Source organism: Camelus ferus, chromosome 13 (genome assembly GCF_009834535.1).
Source record: "Camelus ferus isolate YT-003-E chromosome 13, BCGSAC_Cfer_1.0, whole genome shotgun sequence".
NCBI lineage: Eukaryota > Metazoa > Chordata > Mammalia > Artiodactyla > Camelidae > Camelus > Camelus ferus.
The window spans coordinates 14817785-14837160 of record NC_045708.1 but is presented as its reverse complement, the minus strand read 5'-3'; the positions used below and the strand labels follow the sequence as shown (position 1 = coordinate 14837160).

The window sequence follows — 19376 nt, the reverse complement described above, 5'->3', positions numbered from 1 at the left end:
AGGACAGAAGCTCTGCAGCAGGCAGTGAACTCAGCGCATCCAGATTGGAGCGGTGGGATGCAGGCTTTGGCAAAGGATGTCCCCAGGGAAGAGTCGAAGTGATAGATGACTGTCTTGAGGTTCACAGGTCTTCTAAGAGTTTACAGAGGAATTGGAGATGGTACAGAGAAAAATGAAACACATAAATAATGCAGCAGTTACCAACCCCAGAAAGACACAGTCATACCAGACAAGAACCATAACCAAGGATTTGAATGCTAAGCAGTAGTAATGTAGTTTAAAAAGGTAAACATTGGAGATTGGCTTTAAAACAACAACAAAAAAAATCACTGTCAGGAGGATGGGCTAGGGGGCAGGTGTATATAAGAGGTGGTAGAAGAACTAAATTTTTATCTTTCAGGGAGGAAGTTATTAAATATTATCTAAAATTATGAATTAGCAATATAAATATGTTATTTAGAAATAAAGAGTTTAAATACCAGAAGAACTGGCTGCAGGGGTGCAAAGTGGTTCCATGTAGAAAATGGGAGTGAAAGGAGGATGGGGGAGAGGGGGTCTGCCGCAAGGCTTTCTCCAGGCCCCCCTTGGAATCATGTGGAATGTTGGCTCTAGTTATGACTTTTGTTCTCCCAGTATCTGACTTCTTAGACGATGCATATGTGTTGCTTTGATAAAAATAAAAACAGAGAAAGAATGTCATCCGGTTATTATCTGTAACTTCAAAAGTAATCGTTATAGGTGAATAAGGGAATTAAAAGTTACTTTGAACTTTTCGTCTTCAGGCATTGAAGTGAACTTATTTCTCTCTGTAGTGACAATCTTTTCAATTTAGAATTCTTTTTTCCCCCCTCCAGTGTGTATGCCAGAAGAAGGGTTTAAAGGTAAGTTACATTTGTCATGTTTTGTTCATGAATGTCAGAGTCACATTGTAATTTTCTATTAAAGTGAAGCCTATAATTCAGTTTCAAAATTTAATTCAATCTGAGTCTCGTGACTGAAATTAATTTTGGTTAAATGCATTTTTCATTCAAGCTTCTTCATTATCTGTTTCAGCGTTCAGGCCTCAGATAGGGCCAGTTTGTTAGACTTCTACTGCCAGATGCCCAGTCTGCTTTTTTTTGCTCATTTCGGGGGAAAGTTGGGGATTTGGCCAGTGGCATTTTGATTTTTATACTTAATTTTTTTCCAGTTCCTCCTATCAGTCCCATCTCACAGCAAAACAATTTGTGTGTAACTGATAAGAATTCAGGGAGAAGAATTTGCTAAATTGTATCAGGTTCTGCAGAAAGCTTTTCGTTCATCTATTTAGAGTTAAGGCATTTCTTGGATTATCACTTAGGATGGATAAACGGCACTGCCTCATACTACATCTTGGCCATTATAGTTGTGCACACAGTCGAATCCAGACCTTTGATATTTACAGATTTAACTGTTGCCATTTTGATTCTTTGTGGCCTAGTCCAGAAGTCCACGGCACATTGTGATTTTGCAAAAGAATGAGTTTGAATCAAATACTAGGAGTTCAGTGCTAAAGCGAACAAGTGAGCCAAGACACTGGCCTAAATAAAGCCTCCCTGTCAGTGTGGCTTACTTGTCTACACATTCCCACTATAAAGAAACTCCTGGTGTGGTTAGAACAAAAGAAAGGAAAGAAAAAAAATTATGAGAAATGGCCATCAAATGAAAGCATGAATAAAATCTGGTTAACTTGCGTGGAGATAACGCGTAGGAACCTCATGGCTTTCAAGCAGAAACGTCCTTTCACTGAAAGCCTGGCGTCTGCTGATGCTTCCTCTTATCCTTCCACGTCAAGGGGCTGCTGTGCTTGTTTATTAGGTTGGATATTCCCTGTTGGTGATGCATTCTTGGCAGATGGAATTCATGAATTCTTAACTTGTAGTTCACAACTGTGCCTCCACGTGTGTTTCTTTTCCCAGGTACTGGGCTGCTTGGACATTAATATTTTGAACACTTGCTGACTGCTAAGAAATGACCAGAAGGGAAGAGGAGTTTGACATGTTAGGGCATTAAAGCAAAGGTGGATTTAAGAATTAAGCTATTACATGACTCTTCCAAAAGGCAGAAAACCATTCAAAAGTGACTGTCCCAAAATGCCTTATGTCAAATAAAGCAGATTGCACTGAAGGATATCAGACTTGAAGGAAATGTTTCAAATTTTATATTTAACGGGGGTGGTGGGAGGGAAGGGGGCAAGTAAAGACTGAAAGTTTTAGTAGCAGTATCAGTAAATCATGTTTACATATGAGATTTATAGTCATGGGAGGGAATAAAGTTCTGTTATATTTCCTTGCTCGAGTTTCGTACCAGAAGCATTGGTCCATAAAGGATTTGTATCCCAGTAGACAGGACGACATTCTGCTCTGAACTAAAAGTGATTCTTTAGAGACATAACCTGCTTACCTACCACTACCTGTCTTTGATTCATATTTTACTTTCAATAAAGCATGAAAGTGAAGAACTTGCCATAATTGTGGAAAAGTGTCTTCAGATTAGAGTCCTCTCTGTGTCGGCTCCAGTGCATCTGCCTCACATGTTGCCCGGTGGTCTCTTAGTGTTGAGTAAAGGAGGGGTGCACCTGCATATCTCCTGCAATAAGCCAAGGGATGGTGTCTCATTTTTTGTGTCTCCAAAAGCTTTTTATTTTCATGCATTTCAGAAAGAATGACGAATGTTTATTACATGCGATAGCACCCTTCTCCAGTTCTGCTGTTATTCAAATACACCCTGCACTTTTGAGAAATCTGATCACCTTATCAGAAGAGCAAAATGGCTTGAAATACATTTGGGTAACATAAGGCTTTTATATAAAATTTATTCCTCCCACCCTGCAAGGCCACCATGTCCTGGATCTCCCTTCTCTTTTGAAAGCATTCTTTGGAAATGCCCAGAAAGGATCTTTTAGATCACACTATTTTAAAAGGGGGGGAAAAAACCATATATGTTTGGGGGTGCCATCTTATCCAGCTCAGGATTATTGTTGATAAGCAGCACATAACCATAGCAATATACTTAAGAATATTGAGGGGTTTTTAAATGGAATTGAAGACTGGAGGGTTTTTTGCCGTATGTTGTATGTACATGTTTGTGGCAGAGATGCTGACTCTGGTGTCTCTCTTGCTAACACTTTTTTTAGCCCTGGGTTTATGCTTGGTTCCCCCAACTCCAAACCCTCCCTGTCCCTTTTCTGAAAATTTAAACTCAAATACTGGTTGGAGGAGGCAGGGTTCAATTTGAAGACTAGTAACCTTGGCAGCCTCCCTTTTGAATAGCTCTTTTTATTAGAATAATTTTGGCTGTTTGGTAAAATTACAACTTCTTCCTTATGTTTCTCTGTGTTTACAGTGTCTTCAGTCTGTGCCCCTAAGGAGGCGCAGGGTGTTTTTAATGAGTCTGCTTAGAAGAGTGAGCTGCATACAAACCATCCTAAGGTCCCCCCTTGAGGTCAGCATAGGGAATCATGAATAGCTAATCCTGATTTTTATTTTTATTAAATTTTTTTTATTTTTCTAATCCTAATTCTTTAGATCTCAGTCTACCCACACCCTTTCCAAAAAAAAAAAAAAAAAAAAGCCAGAACATAAAATAACACACCAAGCTGCTCCAGGAATCGGCCCTCAGAGCCCAGCCGTTTTCTTCCTCCTGCCCTCACAGCGTAAGCTCAAACTACCAACACTACTCAGAATGTCTTTCTCAGGCTAAAGATGTAACACATCCACTTAATCCTTGATGCAGCTACTTCCCTTTCCCCAGGAAGAATCTGAGATATTTTTCCCACTTTGCTGTTAATAACAGTTTTAAAACATATTACTTGAGTGTTTTCCCCTCATGGAATGGTGCAGAGTAACAGCATGTGATAATTCTTTGAGGCTGACAGCCCAGTCTCAGTACTGCCTCCTTTATTAACTGCCCAGCAGGTGGGCGTGGGGTGGGCCCTGGGGGAGCAGCTGCTGCTCCAGGAATCGGCCCTCAGAGCCCAGCCCAGCCGTTTTCTTCCTCCTGCCCTCACAGCGTAAGCTCAAACTACCAACACTACTCAGAATGTTGTCTGTGGCCCCAGAGCACTAGCAGCATGTCAGAGCTTCACTAGAAATACAGGAGCTCAGGCCCCCAGACTCACAGAGTTGAGATCTGCATCTATAGGCCAGGTCACCCCTGTGCTCTGAGAGGTTGGGAAGCCTTAGAGTGGGACCTCTTCCCTCCCATAGTCAGTTACACAGCAATGTATACCTGCTATAGGTGGCCTGCATCACCACCCTCTCCACTTTGTACAGGGGAAACAGGTGCAACATGTAACCTAAAATCCTTGCTTTTTCTGTGTATTTATAAATAGATGGAGATTGGTTGTTTTCTGAGCTGTGACCACGTGAAATGCAGAGACTCCTATCAATTTTTTTGTGTCGTTTATGTGTACTTTTTTATATTAGACAAGTCTTCTGTGGAAGGTATAATGAAGTTTGAAGTTACGTCCATCTGCCACATCTGCCACCCCCCCCCATATTTCTGTCCATTCATCAATCTCGAGCTAATGCGGACAACATACCACCTTGGTACAGGTTCTGTTAACCTGAAATATAGGTTTCCACTTGAATGTCTTCATTCCTTGGTGGAATAATTATCTTTCTGCGTATTAATGAACTTTATTGTTAAGAATCACAGTTACCTTTGTGTCAAATTAAAAAGAAATGAATGTCCCTTTGTTTCCATGGAGTCGTAATCCAGAGTGAATTTTCTATTACTTTAAACGTACTGTTGGTTCGTCTGTATGGTCATGGGCTTGTTGACCAGACTCGGGTTAATAATTGAAGCTAATGCTGGGATTGAGTAACCCGTTTTAAATACCCAAAGGATGATTTGTCTCTGTCCAAACAAACTGCTGAGGTGGAATGAGCACCAGAGCCTGTCTTTCCTGTTACAGAATCACGCAGGAGTGTCACATCCTTTCTCTCTGGCGTTTGAGTTTGTTTGGTGGCGTTACAAGGGACCAGGAACAGAGTTCAGTCTGATAAATAGCCAGGATTTTCATTTTAAGAAAATTCTCACCGTTTTGCCAACACCCTGCACCCCGACCCCCAACTCGGATGCAGCGTTTTGTCGCCAGCTGCCTTTCTGATTCTGAAGGCAAGCAGTTCGCCACCCTCAAAACCCAGACATTGCATAGATGCCAACATTAGCTGGGGTCTGATAACCAACATTATTGGAATTCTTTATTCATCAAAATACAAGTTCCAGATATTCATAAAATGGTGCCACTTTGTATGATAGATACTTCACTGAGCAACAGCTTTGTGCCGAGTCCCGGGCGCCAAGGAGGGAAACACAGAAGCCGACCTCTCCGTCTCACACATCCCACACAGTTGTGGTTTTTCCCCAAGTCTGGCTGGTGAGTTAGTTGGGCTGAGGGGTCCTCTAGCTGTTCAGAGAGCATGTACGTGTGTAGGTGAGTACTGAAAGGGCAAGCTTGGTAAGTTGGGTCACCTGTGTTCCGGGTAATTTCACCATTTACCTTGTAACTAGGGAAAGTTACTTAGCTTCGCTTCTTTGTCTTAGCTCCCTTATCTCTTAGAACAGGGCAGTATTTGCTGCCTTGTTTACCCTCCCACACTCAGGAGCAAGCAATAAAAAATATTGTTGGGGTGAAATGCTTTGTATGATTTTTTTTTTTTAAATTAGACTCTAGCCTTTGTGAGGAAATTCTGTGAAATCTTTTCCCTGAGTCTTTAGAAAGGTCTTCTAACGACATAGCCAAGCTGTCTGGAACCTCCCACTCTGAGAATTTTAGGATGTACCTTATGCTGGACACCCTTAGACTTAAAATGATGGCTGCAGAGGTGTTCAGTCTTCTGTTACATAAATATTTCTTGGCCCCCAAGGAAAGTGAAACTAATGTCCAGACAATGAGCCACCTTGATTCTGCTTCTTTTTTGCAGGGTCGTATTGAAAGATATTTGAAACACGTTTAGAATACTGGTTGAAGATTTGTCTTTGTGATAGGCAGGTCTTGCCCCAGAGGGGCAGTTTCCGGTGTTTTGATTGTCATTGCCAAGAATATCAGGAACAGGTGCCGGGAGCCTGGGAGGCAGGCACCGGGCATCGTGAAGCAAAGCAGGAGACTGGCCAGTGCTTCAGGCTACTTCCTGATCTGAGAGTCGTGTTTTTCATTCTTCATGTACTTCTTGAGGCCCAGTGAATAATATTGTTCAAGAGTAGAGTGCGTGGAACAGGTGTTTCTTGTGCTTCCCCTTCCCCAGCAAGTCAACCACATGACCAGTTTTATGAAATGAATGCAGTGTACTGCCATCCATGTCACATTCAGCACTTTAAATGCATACGTTTCAGACAAGGTGGTGACATTTCTTCATGTGATAAGAGTTAAGTATCTCTTCTGAACCTCATTAGGTTTGGGGAAGAGGGAGGTTGCAGAATTCCTCTTGTGAATCAAGTCGTCTTTGCAGCTTGCCGGAAGTCGCCTGGTGACATTGTTCTGCCTTTAGAATTGGAACCTGCACCAGCTCATTACTGGACTGAGCCTTTGCTGTGTCCTACTCAGCGCAGACACCACCACAATCCCCAAATAAATGGATGTTGTTGCCAAATGGGCTCCATCCACAAGCACCAGTGACACGTGGGCTCTTCTCCGGCTGTGTTTTCACACTTTCCCTTTCATGAGGCTGTCTGATTTCCCCCGAAGTTAGTTCCGAGAGTTTGTCCAACATAATTACAGTATTGCTCTCTAATAGAGGGCATCATCTGTTTGCCCCCATTATGCTTAAAGGGGGGAAAAAAGTGCTTTCAAGGATTTGGCTGAGACTGTAGGCTCAGGCCTTTGAAGTGAAATTGCTCTTGGTCAGGGAGGGAACCAGCAGCTGGAGTGGCAGCTTGAATTCCAGATCTGCCTTAGTGCTGCCAGGCAAGGCAGGCCCTGGGCCACAGGAAGTGGGGGACACACCCCAAGGAAGCCAGAAGGTCTGAGCCGCCGCTGCCCGGTTGAATCCTTGCCGGCTGGCATGTGGGCCTCTGCTTGTTTGGCTCTTGGTCTCCCCTCCCCCTATTCTAGTGTATTTGTATTTGTAACCCAGGGAACACTGAACTGCTACCAGCTCTCTTTATGATCCTGGACAAGTGTGTTCCCCTTTGGGCCTCTAAAAGGAGTTTGGATGTGTAGAAATTGTTAAGGACAAACTAGGTGGAAGGAGGCAGGGAGGCTGCATCTCTTCAGCTCCACTCCCATACCCACCCACTCCCTTGAAGTTCCCCGGTGTGCACTTGGGAAACTGCCTACCTGGATCACCTCTAAGGACTTCCTCGTTTTATCAGTATGTGAGTCACTTTGACTGGTTGGTTTGGAGTTTTTGCTGCATCTTCTCTCCCAGTTGTAGCACGCACTGGTTCTGGGTGAAAGAGGCTTCAAGCCGTGCTAAACTGTCTAGAATTCTGGGACTAGAGTAAATTATTTATTTTTGTCTTAACTGGGAGCTGGAGTTAGGGCTGTGCTGGATATTCTGACTGCACCTAAAACAACTCCAAATCCCAGAAAATGAATTAGCCTAATTAGTGTGAGACTGTTCTAGCTCCCTGAGGGCAGGGGCTCTGGCCATCTTTTTCATCCTGTCTCCCACAGTGTGTCACATAAAATGCGTTCTCAGCAAGGAATAATAGATGAACACCAGAATCCACTGGAAGCTCCTGCCCAGCAAGATTTCTGAGAGTTTTCTGTTACTTTCGTGTGAGCAGTGCTATCCCCACTTTTGGGCTTGTCTCCTTTGTCTTCAAAATGGGGACTTCTTGGCTGTGTTCACAGTGTCATCCAAGAGTGGGTCCCCCAGTGTTACATTCTCTCTGCTGTATCTCCAGCATCAGCATGGCAGCCCACCCAGACACTGAGGCCTCAGGTTCTTGACAGATACGTTCTGGAGCTGATACCCAGTCCTTATCCAGTCACCAGAATGGACCTACCTTCCAGCTATTCTTGCAGCCCACACTCCTCTTTACCAGCCCCTCCCAGACCTGACTCAGTGTTCTGTAAACAACATACTTTGGGGACCTACCACTTGGGTTTTCTCCCTCTGCCTTTTCCACTGGGTGGTCCCCATCCCCATCCTTCTCCTTGTTGATCTGGCCAGGGAGGGGTGAGCAGAGACAGGAGAGTTATTTCCAAAAGGCATCGTTCCCATTTTTGGACTCCTGCTTGCATTATTCCAAGTTTACTGTTGTGCCACCCCCGTTTTCATTCTCCACCCTTCTTAGATGTCAGATTTTTTGAAACCAGCTTTCTTTTTACAGCAATTGGGAGGGAGGGCAGGGGTGGTGGCTTGGTCGCAATGTATTAAGCGTTTGGAAAAGAAAAGGCTTGTGCCCAGAGTCAGCCATGCGTGAGTGGTCAGTCTTGAGTGGTTTGGATTGAAATAGGGCAGGGAAAGCAAAGCTCTGGGGCCTTCATCCAATCTTCCCTTCAATACCCTGGCTCCGTGCCCAGCCCCCTATGGCACGTGCTTGCTGCCTTCTCCCCAGGGCCCCTGACAATCTCAGCATGCTGCCCCCCAGGACACAAGAGAGATTTATAAGCCTCATGCATTGAGGTTTTCTTTAAAGAGGAAAATGCTGTAATTGAAGCACTTGGTCATAAAGAAATAGAGAGGCCTGGCACAAAAGAGCCTTCGTTCTTTGACCTACTCCGCCAGGATTGAGTACATTCAGTCCCTCAGTGCCAATAGGATCCTAGGCCCTTGGGGACCTTGGGGTCTGCTGGTCCAGACCATGAAAGGTTACAGCTGCAACTCCCCGCTTAGTTCATTTCCGTGCCTCCCCTGCCTCTGCTGGCCCCTTGCCCGAGGCACCTTTGTCTCCACTCACAATCTGGGATGGTACCATCGGCAGTGCCTTCGTGGCCAGAGTTGAGAGGCCAGAGGGGAAGAGGGCTCTTTGGGGGAGTAGTTGGAGAAGCAGGAAGAGGCACTGGAATTTTGATGGGAACTGAATTCAGGGGTGCATCCAGCCTAGCATAGAAAAAAAAGATGAAGGACAGGAGGAGATGTGGTGCTTCAGAGAACCCTGGAATTTGTGTGCACTTCCTGAGATATGTGAGCCCTGCTATAGGCAGGCCAGCCCAGTGCATGCTGCCCTGGAAGGGCTTTGGGCTTTCAACCAGCATTTCCTAAAAAGGATTTTATTTCACCAAGCATCTCAGGACCAGTGCCCTGTACAACATACTGGTCTGGGGCAACTGCTGCTACGAAATTCCTTCTGCACCACCTCTGGAAGTGCCTCGGCCAGTCTCGTTCAACTTCTTCCCTCTTATTACAGCTTTAAACCAAACTCTAAAGCCCTGATGCATCCTTAGAAGGATCCAGGCTCGCCTGATGCTTAGGTAGGAAATCACAGGGCCCCCAGGGTTGGGGTGGGTCCAGAGTGAGTAGGTGCCTCTCCAACAGTCGACTCTCAGAGCCCCAGCAGTTTTCATTCTTCCCTGGCAACTTTGTGCTACCAGCACTATTCAGATGTTGTCTTGGACTAGAAATGCTGCCAAGCTTTATTAGAAATGCAGGAACTCAGGCCCCAGGCCCACTGAATCTCTATCAGGCCGCTCCTATGCTCTTAGAAGTTTGAGAAGCCCTGGGCTCGGAACTCTTTCCCACACATAGCTGGGGTGAGCCTGCAGGAGAGACAGAAAAAACTGGAAAGAACTAGTGCCCCAACTCTACTTCGCCTCTGCCTTTTCACATTTGTGGAGGCGGTGGGGGGGGGGTCAGATGAGGGTGAGGCACAGGCTGCTGTTCCCCTTTAAGTCTAACCTCTCTTGATTGGGTTGAGGATCGTGGTGGGGAAACGTGGTCCTGGTTCCAGCCCCTGCAGGACTGAGAACTCAGCGGCCTGTACGTCTCAGATCATCCAGAGGCTGATGTGTTACTGAAGGTCCCAGGTATTTTCCTCAGTGAAATGCAGTTCCCACAGCTGGGAAAACGAGGGGTGGGGGTGGAAGTGACAGTCACTTGTTAAGCACACAGCAGGTGCTCAATAAATATGTTGAATAAGTGAATACAAGACTCAAATTTTCCCTAAATCCTGTCTGTGAAGTGGTCCTTTTGACTTGCTGCCCTTGGAGGGTAGATGAGATGGAGGTTTGTCTCAACCCCTTTTGCAACCTCAGTTTCCCCAGTTATTAGAGCAATTATTTGAGATCCAGAGGTCTCAAAGATCCCTTCTAAAGTCAATGTTCCATGTGACTTGGGGCTACCTCACAGCACTGGCCCTGGTAGACATACTGCCTGTTTCCTTGGTTCATCTACGATGGTTGTCCCTTGGAGGGGAGCCCAGTGGGCTCATAACATGGGTTCTCTTCAGTGGGGATGGATGCCCGGGAGCTTCTCACGTGTCCGCAGTGTTGCTGCTGCTGCTGCTGCTGCTGCTGCTCACTTGCATGTGACCTTGGGCAAGTCTCTTCCCGCCTGGGCCTCAGAGGTCAGGTTAAGGTGATCTCTGTGGCCCCTTCCTGCCTGGATTTTCACTCTCTCGACTCCACTGTCCTGCTGCCTTCCCTCCACTACCCCTTTAAGAGCGTGGCCTGAGGTTCGCCACTCCCCCCGCCCCTCGCCGCCTTCCCTGTTAGGTTGGGAGTGGGACACGAGCTGCCCAATTCAGGGAGGATGTCGGAGAGCCACTAACGGGCTGCGGAGTCATCGCGGGGCCTCAGCGAGGACGCGCGCTAAGCGCCCATGCGAAGGATGTGCGGCGAAGGTACAGCCTCCTCGCCCAGCTAAACCTGTGCACCTTTTCCTTCCTCCCCGCCCCTGCGGACACGCGGAGTCCACGCGAGCCCAGAGAGTGGCCCCCACCTTTCCCGTCGCCCCCATTTGCCCCCCAAGTTGTCCCACTCTCCTTGGAGCATGGGCCCTGTCCATCTAGCCTTGTAACCTTGCGCCAGTGCTTGCCCTCAGGTTCTCACTTTCCCCACCCGTAAAATGGGGGCGCAGAGCGCCCGCCTCCGGGACCTGTTGGAGGCGGCCAGGTGGGGGCCTCCGCCGCTCCCGCGCCCGCGGCTCCAGCTCGGCTCCGGCTCGGGCTCCGCAGTGAGGGGGGAGCGCGCCGGGAAGGAGGCTCCGTGGTCACGTGACACCCCCCCAACTGCGGCGGCGGCGGCGGCGGCGAACGCCAAGCCGCGTCCGAGCAGAGCTGCAGCGGCTGCCGCTGGCACCGGAGTGCCGAGCCCAGGACGCCCCCGGCCCAGGCCCGCGGGTGAGTCCGCCCCGCCCGGGCGGCGGCCTTGGGAAGGGGAAGGGACGGAGGTGACTCAGGCTCCCCTCGGCTGGCAGCTGAGACCCCGCGCGGGCGGGCCGGGCAGGAGGATGGGGGCCACGAGCGGGGACCCGGGGGCCAGGGCCGGCGGGGACCGGGAACAGGCCCTGGTTGGCCGCGGCTGCAGGCGGGGGACCGAGGGTCAGGCCTGGGCTGAGCCGGCTCAGTCCCCCGCCTCCGGGGGGTGAGTCCAGGCCGCGGATCAGGGTCTCGGGTCCCACCCCCCTGCGTGGGTGGGGGTCCCGTGTTCCGTTCATCCTGTGGATGGGGCGCGGAGAAGTGGGCGCGTTCCCTGGATCCCTCCGGGAGGGGCCTGGCCACGACACCCCCCAGGAAGAGGCTCTCAGGTCTTCGAAGGAGGGAAGTGGGGGTGGTCCAACGATCCTGAGCTGAGGGTCAGTGAAGTCCTTGCTTCCCCAGGGACAGCGCGCACCCCCGCCCCGCCCCGTCTGTGACCCGCCGCGGAGCAGGGCACCCGCGTCACGCGGTCGGGCGCCCCCTCGTCGCTTCCCCTGGCGCCACAGGATCTGAGGACTCGATGGGAATCCACAGGGCGGTCCCCGCACCCCGCAGGCACTTTGGTGCCAGCCGTGGGGCGCCTGGGCTTCGGGAAGATATTTTGTGTTCACGCACGCACGCACACACACATACACCAGCTCAGGAGGTGAGCACACCTCCTCCTTGGTGATTAGACCCCGACCTGTGCGTGACCCCAAGATTTTGTTGGGATGGACCACAGGCCTGGGGGTGGAATCAAGGACATCCCACCCCTCACACATGGCACATGGCATCTAGCCCCATGCTTCATTCCCCTCCCTCACCAAAATCAGAGGGGGGGGGGCACTGAGAAAAGCTGGGCCAGGACAGAGCAGGAGAGAAAGGCAGAGGGAAAACGAAGGAAGGGGGTTATCATTTCCTCCCCAAAGGGAGATGAGCCCCTGGCTCCAGGTCCACCCTGCCCCAGGGTAGGGGTCCCTCCTTCCCCAGGGTGTCTGGAAGAAGAAGCTGGACCAGGGCAAAGGCCACCCTGAGTTTCCTAGCTGATGAGAGGGAAATCAGCCAAAGAGGCCCCTGAACAGGGAGAGAGCAGCAGCTGAGTGGGGCAGGTGGTGGTCACGCCCAGCTGGCCCAGAGATACCCTCTCAATCCTCTATCCAGGATCTCAGTCTCTCTCTCAGACCTCCTGGCACTTGGAGGGTCTGGGGAAGCAGAGGGATGCCTTAATGGCCTTGGAAAAAATTCCAGGGTAATGATTAATCCTCAGGTGGCAAAGTGCCTTCCTCACCCACAGCAACATTTCAAGGAGGGGAACTGAGAGATCTCCATTGCACAAATGAGGAAACTAAGGCTCAGAGAGGCTAAATAAACTGCCCAAGGTCACAGAGTTGCCTTTGGCTAGAATCAGTTCATTGACTCCTGGTCCAGGCAGATCTCCACAGCAGTGGGATGGAGTGGCTCACAGGTGACACGCTCTCTTGTGCTGCACAGGGTGGGGGTGGGGGTGCATCTGGATGGAGGTAGGGAGGCTGGATCAGGTTGAGGAGAACTTCACCTTTCTTTAGGGTCTGAAACTCAGACCTCCCCCTCCCAGAGCCTTGTGCTTGCTCTGCCATGGCTGCCCACAGCCATGGTGATGTTCCCACCCTGGGACCTTCCCAGCTCCCAGCCTTCCTTGGGCAAAGCTCTCCTCTCTGCCCCTGGGTGTCTGCCTGGCAGGGATCTCCAGAGACCCCTCTCCTGGCCCTGTCCATCCTCCACCCACTATGAGACAGGAAGGATTCTTCCTTTGGCCTCTTGAAATGCAACCAGTCTCCTTTTTGGTCCAGGGTTCTCTGCTGCTCCTGCCTCAGGCCCCCAGCAGTGTCCGCGCAGGCCTGGGGTGAGGGAGCCCGGAGACTCTGCTCCACCTCCCTCTCACTGGGCCCCACCCCTGCCGGCTGTCATGTTCCCGAGCCCAGAGGCCCTGTGAGGACTCCTGGGGCAGGTCTGTCTTTCACACCACCTGTCTGTCGGCGGAGGCCTTTGTCCTGCCGTCAGACGCGCTGAGTAGCCGCACGTGCTGCACAAACAGCCGAGACCCGTGCACAGCCAGACACAGACACAAACACGCTCCGATGCACAAATACCCCGAGACCCAGACACCGGAACACACCGCACACCCTGGCTAAGACTCCCGCCTCTCCCTCTGACTGACCTGGCAGATGGAGAGAGACTCCGTCCAGACGTCGTGTACACACAGAGGTGGAGGGTGTTGTCGGCCAGGGCCGCCTCCAAAGCCCTCATCGGGCTGATAACTGCTTCCATTATCTCCTCTAGGCCACACACATGATATACACTCAGGAAGGAGCACTAGGAGGCCCCACACCCTTAGAAACGAACCTGGCAGATATGCACACGCACCCACCCACACCCAGGCCACCGCGGGTGCACACACGCGTGCATTCCATCAGCTTCCTGCGCGTGGGATGTGAACTCAGCACCAACCTGGGAGGGGGTGGCAGAAGCCCCTCTGACCACCAAAGCCTGACCCCCAGCAAAGCCTCAGCCTCCCATCTTCCCTCTTTTCTGGTTCCTGTGAACCCTGGTGGGCTAACCCTGGGAATCCTGGGAAACTGCCTGGTCTTTCCCCCTCAGTAGACCTTCCTCTCCTGCTCGCCTTCCTCCAAACACACCTGTCAGGTTGCCAGAGAGCATGTCTCTGGGCTGCCCTTTTGCTACCCCTGAAGGTGCTGCTCTACGGGCCCCTCCCAAGACAGGGCACCCCCAGCCCAGGCTCCATGCAGCCCTGGAGTTCCCTTTCCTTCGTCACCTTTCCAGGAGGTCTTGCAAAGTCCTGTTTTCTGTTTTGCCTTCCCAGCAAGGCTGGGCGCCAGGTGGTGTGAAGGGAGGGGAATCCTCTGAGTTTTCCTCTCTCACCTCCTCACTTGGCAGAACCTCTGCCAAGCTGGGCCCTGACACCCTGGCTGTGCCTCTGGGAGGCTGGCATCGCTGAGAGGCAGCTGCTGGGAGGTGCTTCTGTGGGCTTGGATGTGGTGTCCAGGGCAGACTGATGCCAGGTGGAGGGCAGCAAGGGCTCCGGGCTTTGCTGTTCTTCCCCGGGGCTTGCCAGGGCACTGGTTCTGAGTCCAGGCCTGGCCCTGCCTCTTGCTGGCTGTGTGGCCCAAGGAAGTCATTTCCCCTCTCTGGGCCCGCCTCCAGCTCTGGGAGGCATCTCAGCCTGCCAGGGAGTGTGAGGTGTGAGGTGGCAGCCCTGTGCCAACAAGGAAAGGAAGTTTGGCTTTGCTGGGCAGTGTGGGCAAGAGGCGGCCCCTGGCTAAGGACTCCCAGCAGATTGAAAACTCTGGGTCCACACCAGGTCAAGCAAGAGTTGCCAGTCCAGGAGCTTCCTGGGGAGGCCACCCTGGGGTCAGCGGAGGGGGACTTGAGGGCAGGGGGGCACTGCTGCTGTAGTTTACATCTGTGGGTATTTTTATGCCCCCATATGTGCTCTATTTTTAGGGCTGCAGACTTGTACTTGGAGGCAGTGACTCAGAGAGGAAGGGAGAAAAGGCAGGGGGTTGCTGATGGAGAGACACCCCAAAACAGGGAGGTTCCACTGGGACACCAACCTTCCCCACTGGAAAGAAGGAGCCAAGCTTGTGATGCTCCCACTGTGTGCTGGCACAATGGTGGGGACCCTGCTGGCACAGTCATGAAGCATTTAGAGTGTGTCATGTGTCCCAGGGGCAGGAACAGACATGAGCTGGGTGTGGCATCCTTCTGTCCCTGCCACAGCCCAGTGTGGTGCTGCTGTGGCAGGTGAGAAGGCAAGGCTGGAAGAGGTCGAAGGACCTGGCTGTTCTTCTAGTCAACACCTCTGCCGGAGTGAGGCCACCCTCCCTGCGGTCCCCTTTTGGAGGAAAATGAGTTCAAAATCTGACTTTGCCACTGACCAGCTGCATCACTTGAACTTCTATTTTTTTTAATCTGAAAAGGGGGGTCACCAACTTTATATACCTGATGGATTGTTTCAAGGGTTAAGAAGATAAATGTAGGCAAATGCCCAGGGCAGTATCCAGCTCATCATGGACATTTGTTGTGGGCTCAGAGGAGATGGGCTGGGAGTTGTCAGGATTCCAAGTCCGGTCTCTGATGTGTGACTTTGGACAAGTCACTTAGTCTCTCTGTGCCTCATTTCCTTCCCGTAGATCAGGGATGATAAGCCCTTGTTTGCCTGCCTACCTGGGAGTGTTGTTTGTGCAGATCAGGCATGATGGCTGGGAGCTGCTTTGAAAACACAGAGCTGCACTCACAGACATGAATGCCCAAAAGGAGAAACAAACACCAGAAAAATATGGAGAAAAATCTTTTCAAAAAAACCTTCAAATATTTTATTACAGCAAGAAAAAAATAAGCCTTTTATTCAGTGTTTTGGGGCAGGAGTTGCTTCCATAACTTCACATTTCCAAGGCAGTTGGCATTGCTCTTGTCACATGAGATGGGTAGTTTTTCCCCTTGGGGAGTCAGTGCTTGGCACATAGTAGGTGGTCAACAAATGGTAATGGTGGCCATGGGTGGAATTTTGAGTTGCGTAGTGAAAGGAGGAGTGAGGGTATTTCTGGTGGTGTGACAGCTCCAGCGTGAAAGGTGGCAATCACGACACTGATTTGGCTTCACTTGAAGGTGTGTGTAGGGGTGAGTTGGAGTCAGTTTGTTAAGGAGTTTGCACTTTCCTGAAAGCCAATGGGAAAACCATTGGCAGGACTGACTGAGCGTTCTGTGGGCAGGCCTTGGGGTGCTGGCTGGGCACAGTTCTCTGCCTGCCTCTGCTGTGTAAGTATAGCTCCATTGCCTGTTTCCCTGGGTCTCATTTCCCCCCTGTATGCAGAGGAGAGAGCGCCAGCATCTTCCACCCCAGGGACAGGAGAGAGGACCAAGGCACCAACCAGTCAGGGAAATAGGGGGCTATCTTCTGTGCTGGCGATCAGGAGACCTGTGTTCCGCCTCTGACCTCCTCCCACTAGCTGTGTGACCTCAGGCAAGTGGCTGGCATCTTCAAGCCTCTCTTTCCATCTGTGCAATGGGTAGGTGCAGTTGCTGCCTTTGCCGTGTGACTCCAGTGAGACAGAGCTGGTGACCGTGCTGTATGACCTTAGGTATGTCTTATCTCTGGAGGTATCGTGCTGTTTCTTGTAACTACCTGTTCCTCAGGCTCCCCTGAGAATCTGGCGCTGCTGGGATTTGGAGGGGGGAAACAGACTCCTGGGTGGCCAGAGAGGCCATGACCGTCTCAAGGCCACCGGAGCCACATACCTGTTGCAGCCAGGCTGTTGGGGGCGTGGAGGGGTGAGACCTGAGGGTCCAGCCCTCTGCTCTGCTCCTGAGTTCTGGGCCCCAAGTATGCAAGAGAAAGACACCCCCACCTCAGCTGAGAGGACAGCCCTCTCCAAAACCCCACTCCTCTGAGTTGGAGCTTTTGGGGTGGGGTGGAGGGTGGTCTTGGGAACTTCTCTCTGCTTGCAAGCTCAGTGCCAGAACTGTTGGGGCAGCCCCAATTCCTCCATTTTCAAAAGTAAAACATGTCATTGACCTGCAAGGGGCTTCCAGGATGAGGCCCAGTCTGATGGCAGACAAGCCTCCCACCCTGCTTCCTCTTCCCAACCTTGGGGGTCCAGAGAGAGGCCAGCCACCCTGGCAGACCACTGCAGCCCCTCGTGCCAGCCCAGGCAGCCTGCTCTGGATGCCACAGGGCTGAAGCTCTGGGTAGGTGGGCTCCAGCCTGGTCCCATTTACCACGTGCCTCCACCTGAGATGTGGGAGCTTTTCCAGGTGCATAGGGGTGCCCTACAGTCCCTCCCCCAGGACTTCAAGCCTCCAGAAACAGGACTGAACAGAGCCCCTGGGGCAAAGCCCTCACCTGTCCCAGTCACTGGGAAGGGCCCCAGGCCTCCCTGGCTGGATAGGTGTGGCCTTCCATGGTCCTCTGAGGGATCTGCTTTCTGCCCTTGCCCCCAGCTACACAGTTGGGGTCTGCCCTGTGTCGGCCAAGGTGGGAGCTGGCTGGCTGCCTCAGGGATTCCAGGAGTGTTCTGCCAGGGGAGAAGCAGAATGGAGGCTGAGTGACAGGATGCAGGTGGGGGCATGAATTAAATACTTACAGTGAGTGGTCCCTGGGCTAAGCTCTTTTCATGGATCTACCTCATTTAATCCTCAGAGCAACTGTCATTAGGCCCATTGAAGCTCAGAGAGGTTAAAGAGCCCGCCCAAGGTCACCCAGCTGGTGTGTGGCTGAAGCTCAGATTTGAATTAAGGGCTGTCTGACTCCACTTTTAACCACTTTGGTGTACTGCATGTAGGATTAGATGGGGAGGGGGAATGGGGCCTAGTTCTGGCAGGGGCAGGGGTGGGCTCAAACTCTGGGGCTGCCCCACATTCAGGACCTGGCCCTGAACCTCCCAGCTCCTCCTGCCTCCCTTTTCCCTTCCCTGTGGACCGTCCATGGGGCTCAGCACCCCGGGCTGGGCTGGGGAAAGTGGATGAATGGGGAGATTTGTTGGCAGAGGTTCCCAGGGACGTACAATCCCATAGACCCTGGCTTCTCCCGACCCCCTCTGTCTGCATGAACTCCCAGCTCAGAAAACGAGAAATCCTCAGTGTCAGAGCTGGAGAGGAGCCCATGGAAATCGGCTGGTCCAACCCCCTCATTTTACAGATAATAATTATGATGATTACACCCGATGGTGGTAATTCACAAAGGGCTTTCACATCTGGGTTGCCTCCATGCACACCAGAGCCCTCAGGGCTGGCAGGACTCCTGAGGCCATTGTTATTCTCCTCACTCTGTGGCTGAGGAAACTGAGGTTTAGAAAGGCAAAGAGATGGGCCTTGGGGCACACAGCTGGCCAGGGAACTGGGCTCCAAACCCAGATCTCACTTCCCTCTGAGATTGCACTCTCCTGGTCTCCCTGAGGCCCAGGGCCCACATGGTGTGGCTCTAGGACTGCATCCTGCATTAGGGGCATGCTCTCTGCGGGGGCTGGTCTGAGAGTTCTGCCTGGGCAGGAGGCAGGTATCAGGTGAAGCTCTGGGACTCCCATTGATGCCCGCCTTCCTCCCTGTCATGGAAACACACTCCCCTTCTCCATTCGGAGAATATAGACTGAAGGGCAGAGCTGTTTTCTGGGCACCTCTCCACCTCCCATGCCCCCAGAGTCAGACTGAGAAGGCAGCTTGGAGAGCCCTCATTTTACAGAGAATTTCACTGGGGCTCAGGGAGGGTAGGGAGCTGCCCACAGTCATGCTGACCAGGTGGCAGAGCTGGGCCCAGGACCCGGGTCTCCTGACTCTGTGTGGCTGTGCTGGCACATGTCCAGGAACAGCACTGAGGGCAGTCCCCACTTACTGGGTGCCTACTGTGCACCAGGGCTGAGCAGCATGTATTTATTGAGCATCTATTATTTGCCCTGGGGAAGTGCTTTGTGAGGCTAAAGCTGCGAGGAAGGGGAGATAGGGGCTTTTCTGTGAGGGATGTGGGGCCCCAAGCAACCACCCCACCCAAGCCCTGAGGTGGAGGAGACTCTTGGGCCTCCAGGGGTGGCATGAAGGGCAGCGTGTGCAGTTGGAAGGGCTTTCTTCCTGGCAGGATGCCCCTGAGAGTGACTCAGAACTGAGTTAAGAGCCTAGAGAGTCTACAACCACTTCTACTTCCCTGGCCCTTGGGCAAGTCACTTAGCCTCTCAGGGCCTTAGTTTCCTGGTCTGTGAACTGGGGATGATAATATCACCTGATTCATAGGGTGATCATGAAGACTGAACCAACAAGAGTACTTGGTGTAGGGCCTCAGGAACGGGTAGCTGTTTTTGTTGATCTGCGGTGCATATGTGACGGGGGATGAGGTCTTGAGGGGTGGCAGGAGAGCTGGATCTGCCCTATTTGCAGGCCTCAGTTTCCCTATCAGTCATGGCTGACATAAAACTCTTGCATAATCTGCCTCAGGGGGTTTGTTGTGGAGATCACAGAGGTCCCAGGGTGCGTAGGTGCGCCTCCGTGATCTGCACACGGAAGGAACGGTTCCCGGCGGGGAGAGG

At 51.5% G+C, this 19376-nt stretch overlaps 2 protein-coding genes across 8 annotated transcripts in view; both read left to right on the top strand.

Moving 5' to 3' along the window:
* Positions 1-2484, top strand: part of USP48 (ubiquitin specific peptidase 48) — a 73734-nt gene extending 71250 nt beyond the window's left edge. For all 5 annotated transcript variants that reach the window (XM_032495383.1, XM_032495381.1, XM_032495382.1 and 2 more), the window contains 2 exons: positions 855-881; positions 1938-2484. In XM_032495383.1, coding sequence (XP_032351274.1) covers positions 855-881; positions 1938-1960 — 50 coding nt within the window. In that variant the 3' untranslated portion in view covers positions 1961-2484. The remainder of the gene's footprint in view (positions 1-854; positions 882-1937) is intronic.
* An 8653-nt stretch (positions 2485-11137) lies between these two features.
* Positions 11138-19376, top strand: part of RAP1GAP (RAP1 GTPase activating protein) — a 62791-nt gene continuing 54552 nt past the window's right edge. The window contains exon 1 of one of the 3 annotated variants that reach the window (XR_004325395.1): positions 11138-11250. The gene's annotated coding sequence lies outside the window, so the exon portion shown is untranslated. The remainder of the gene's footprint in view (positions 11251-19376) is intronic. The other 2 variants (XR_004325394.1, XM_032495391.1) reach the window with 2 other exon arrangements.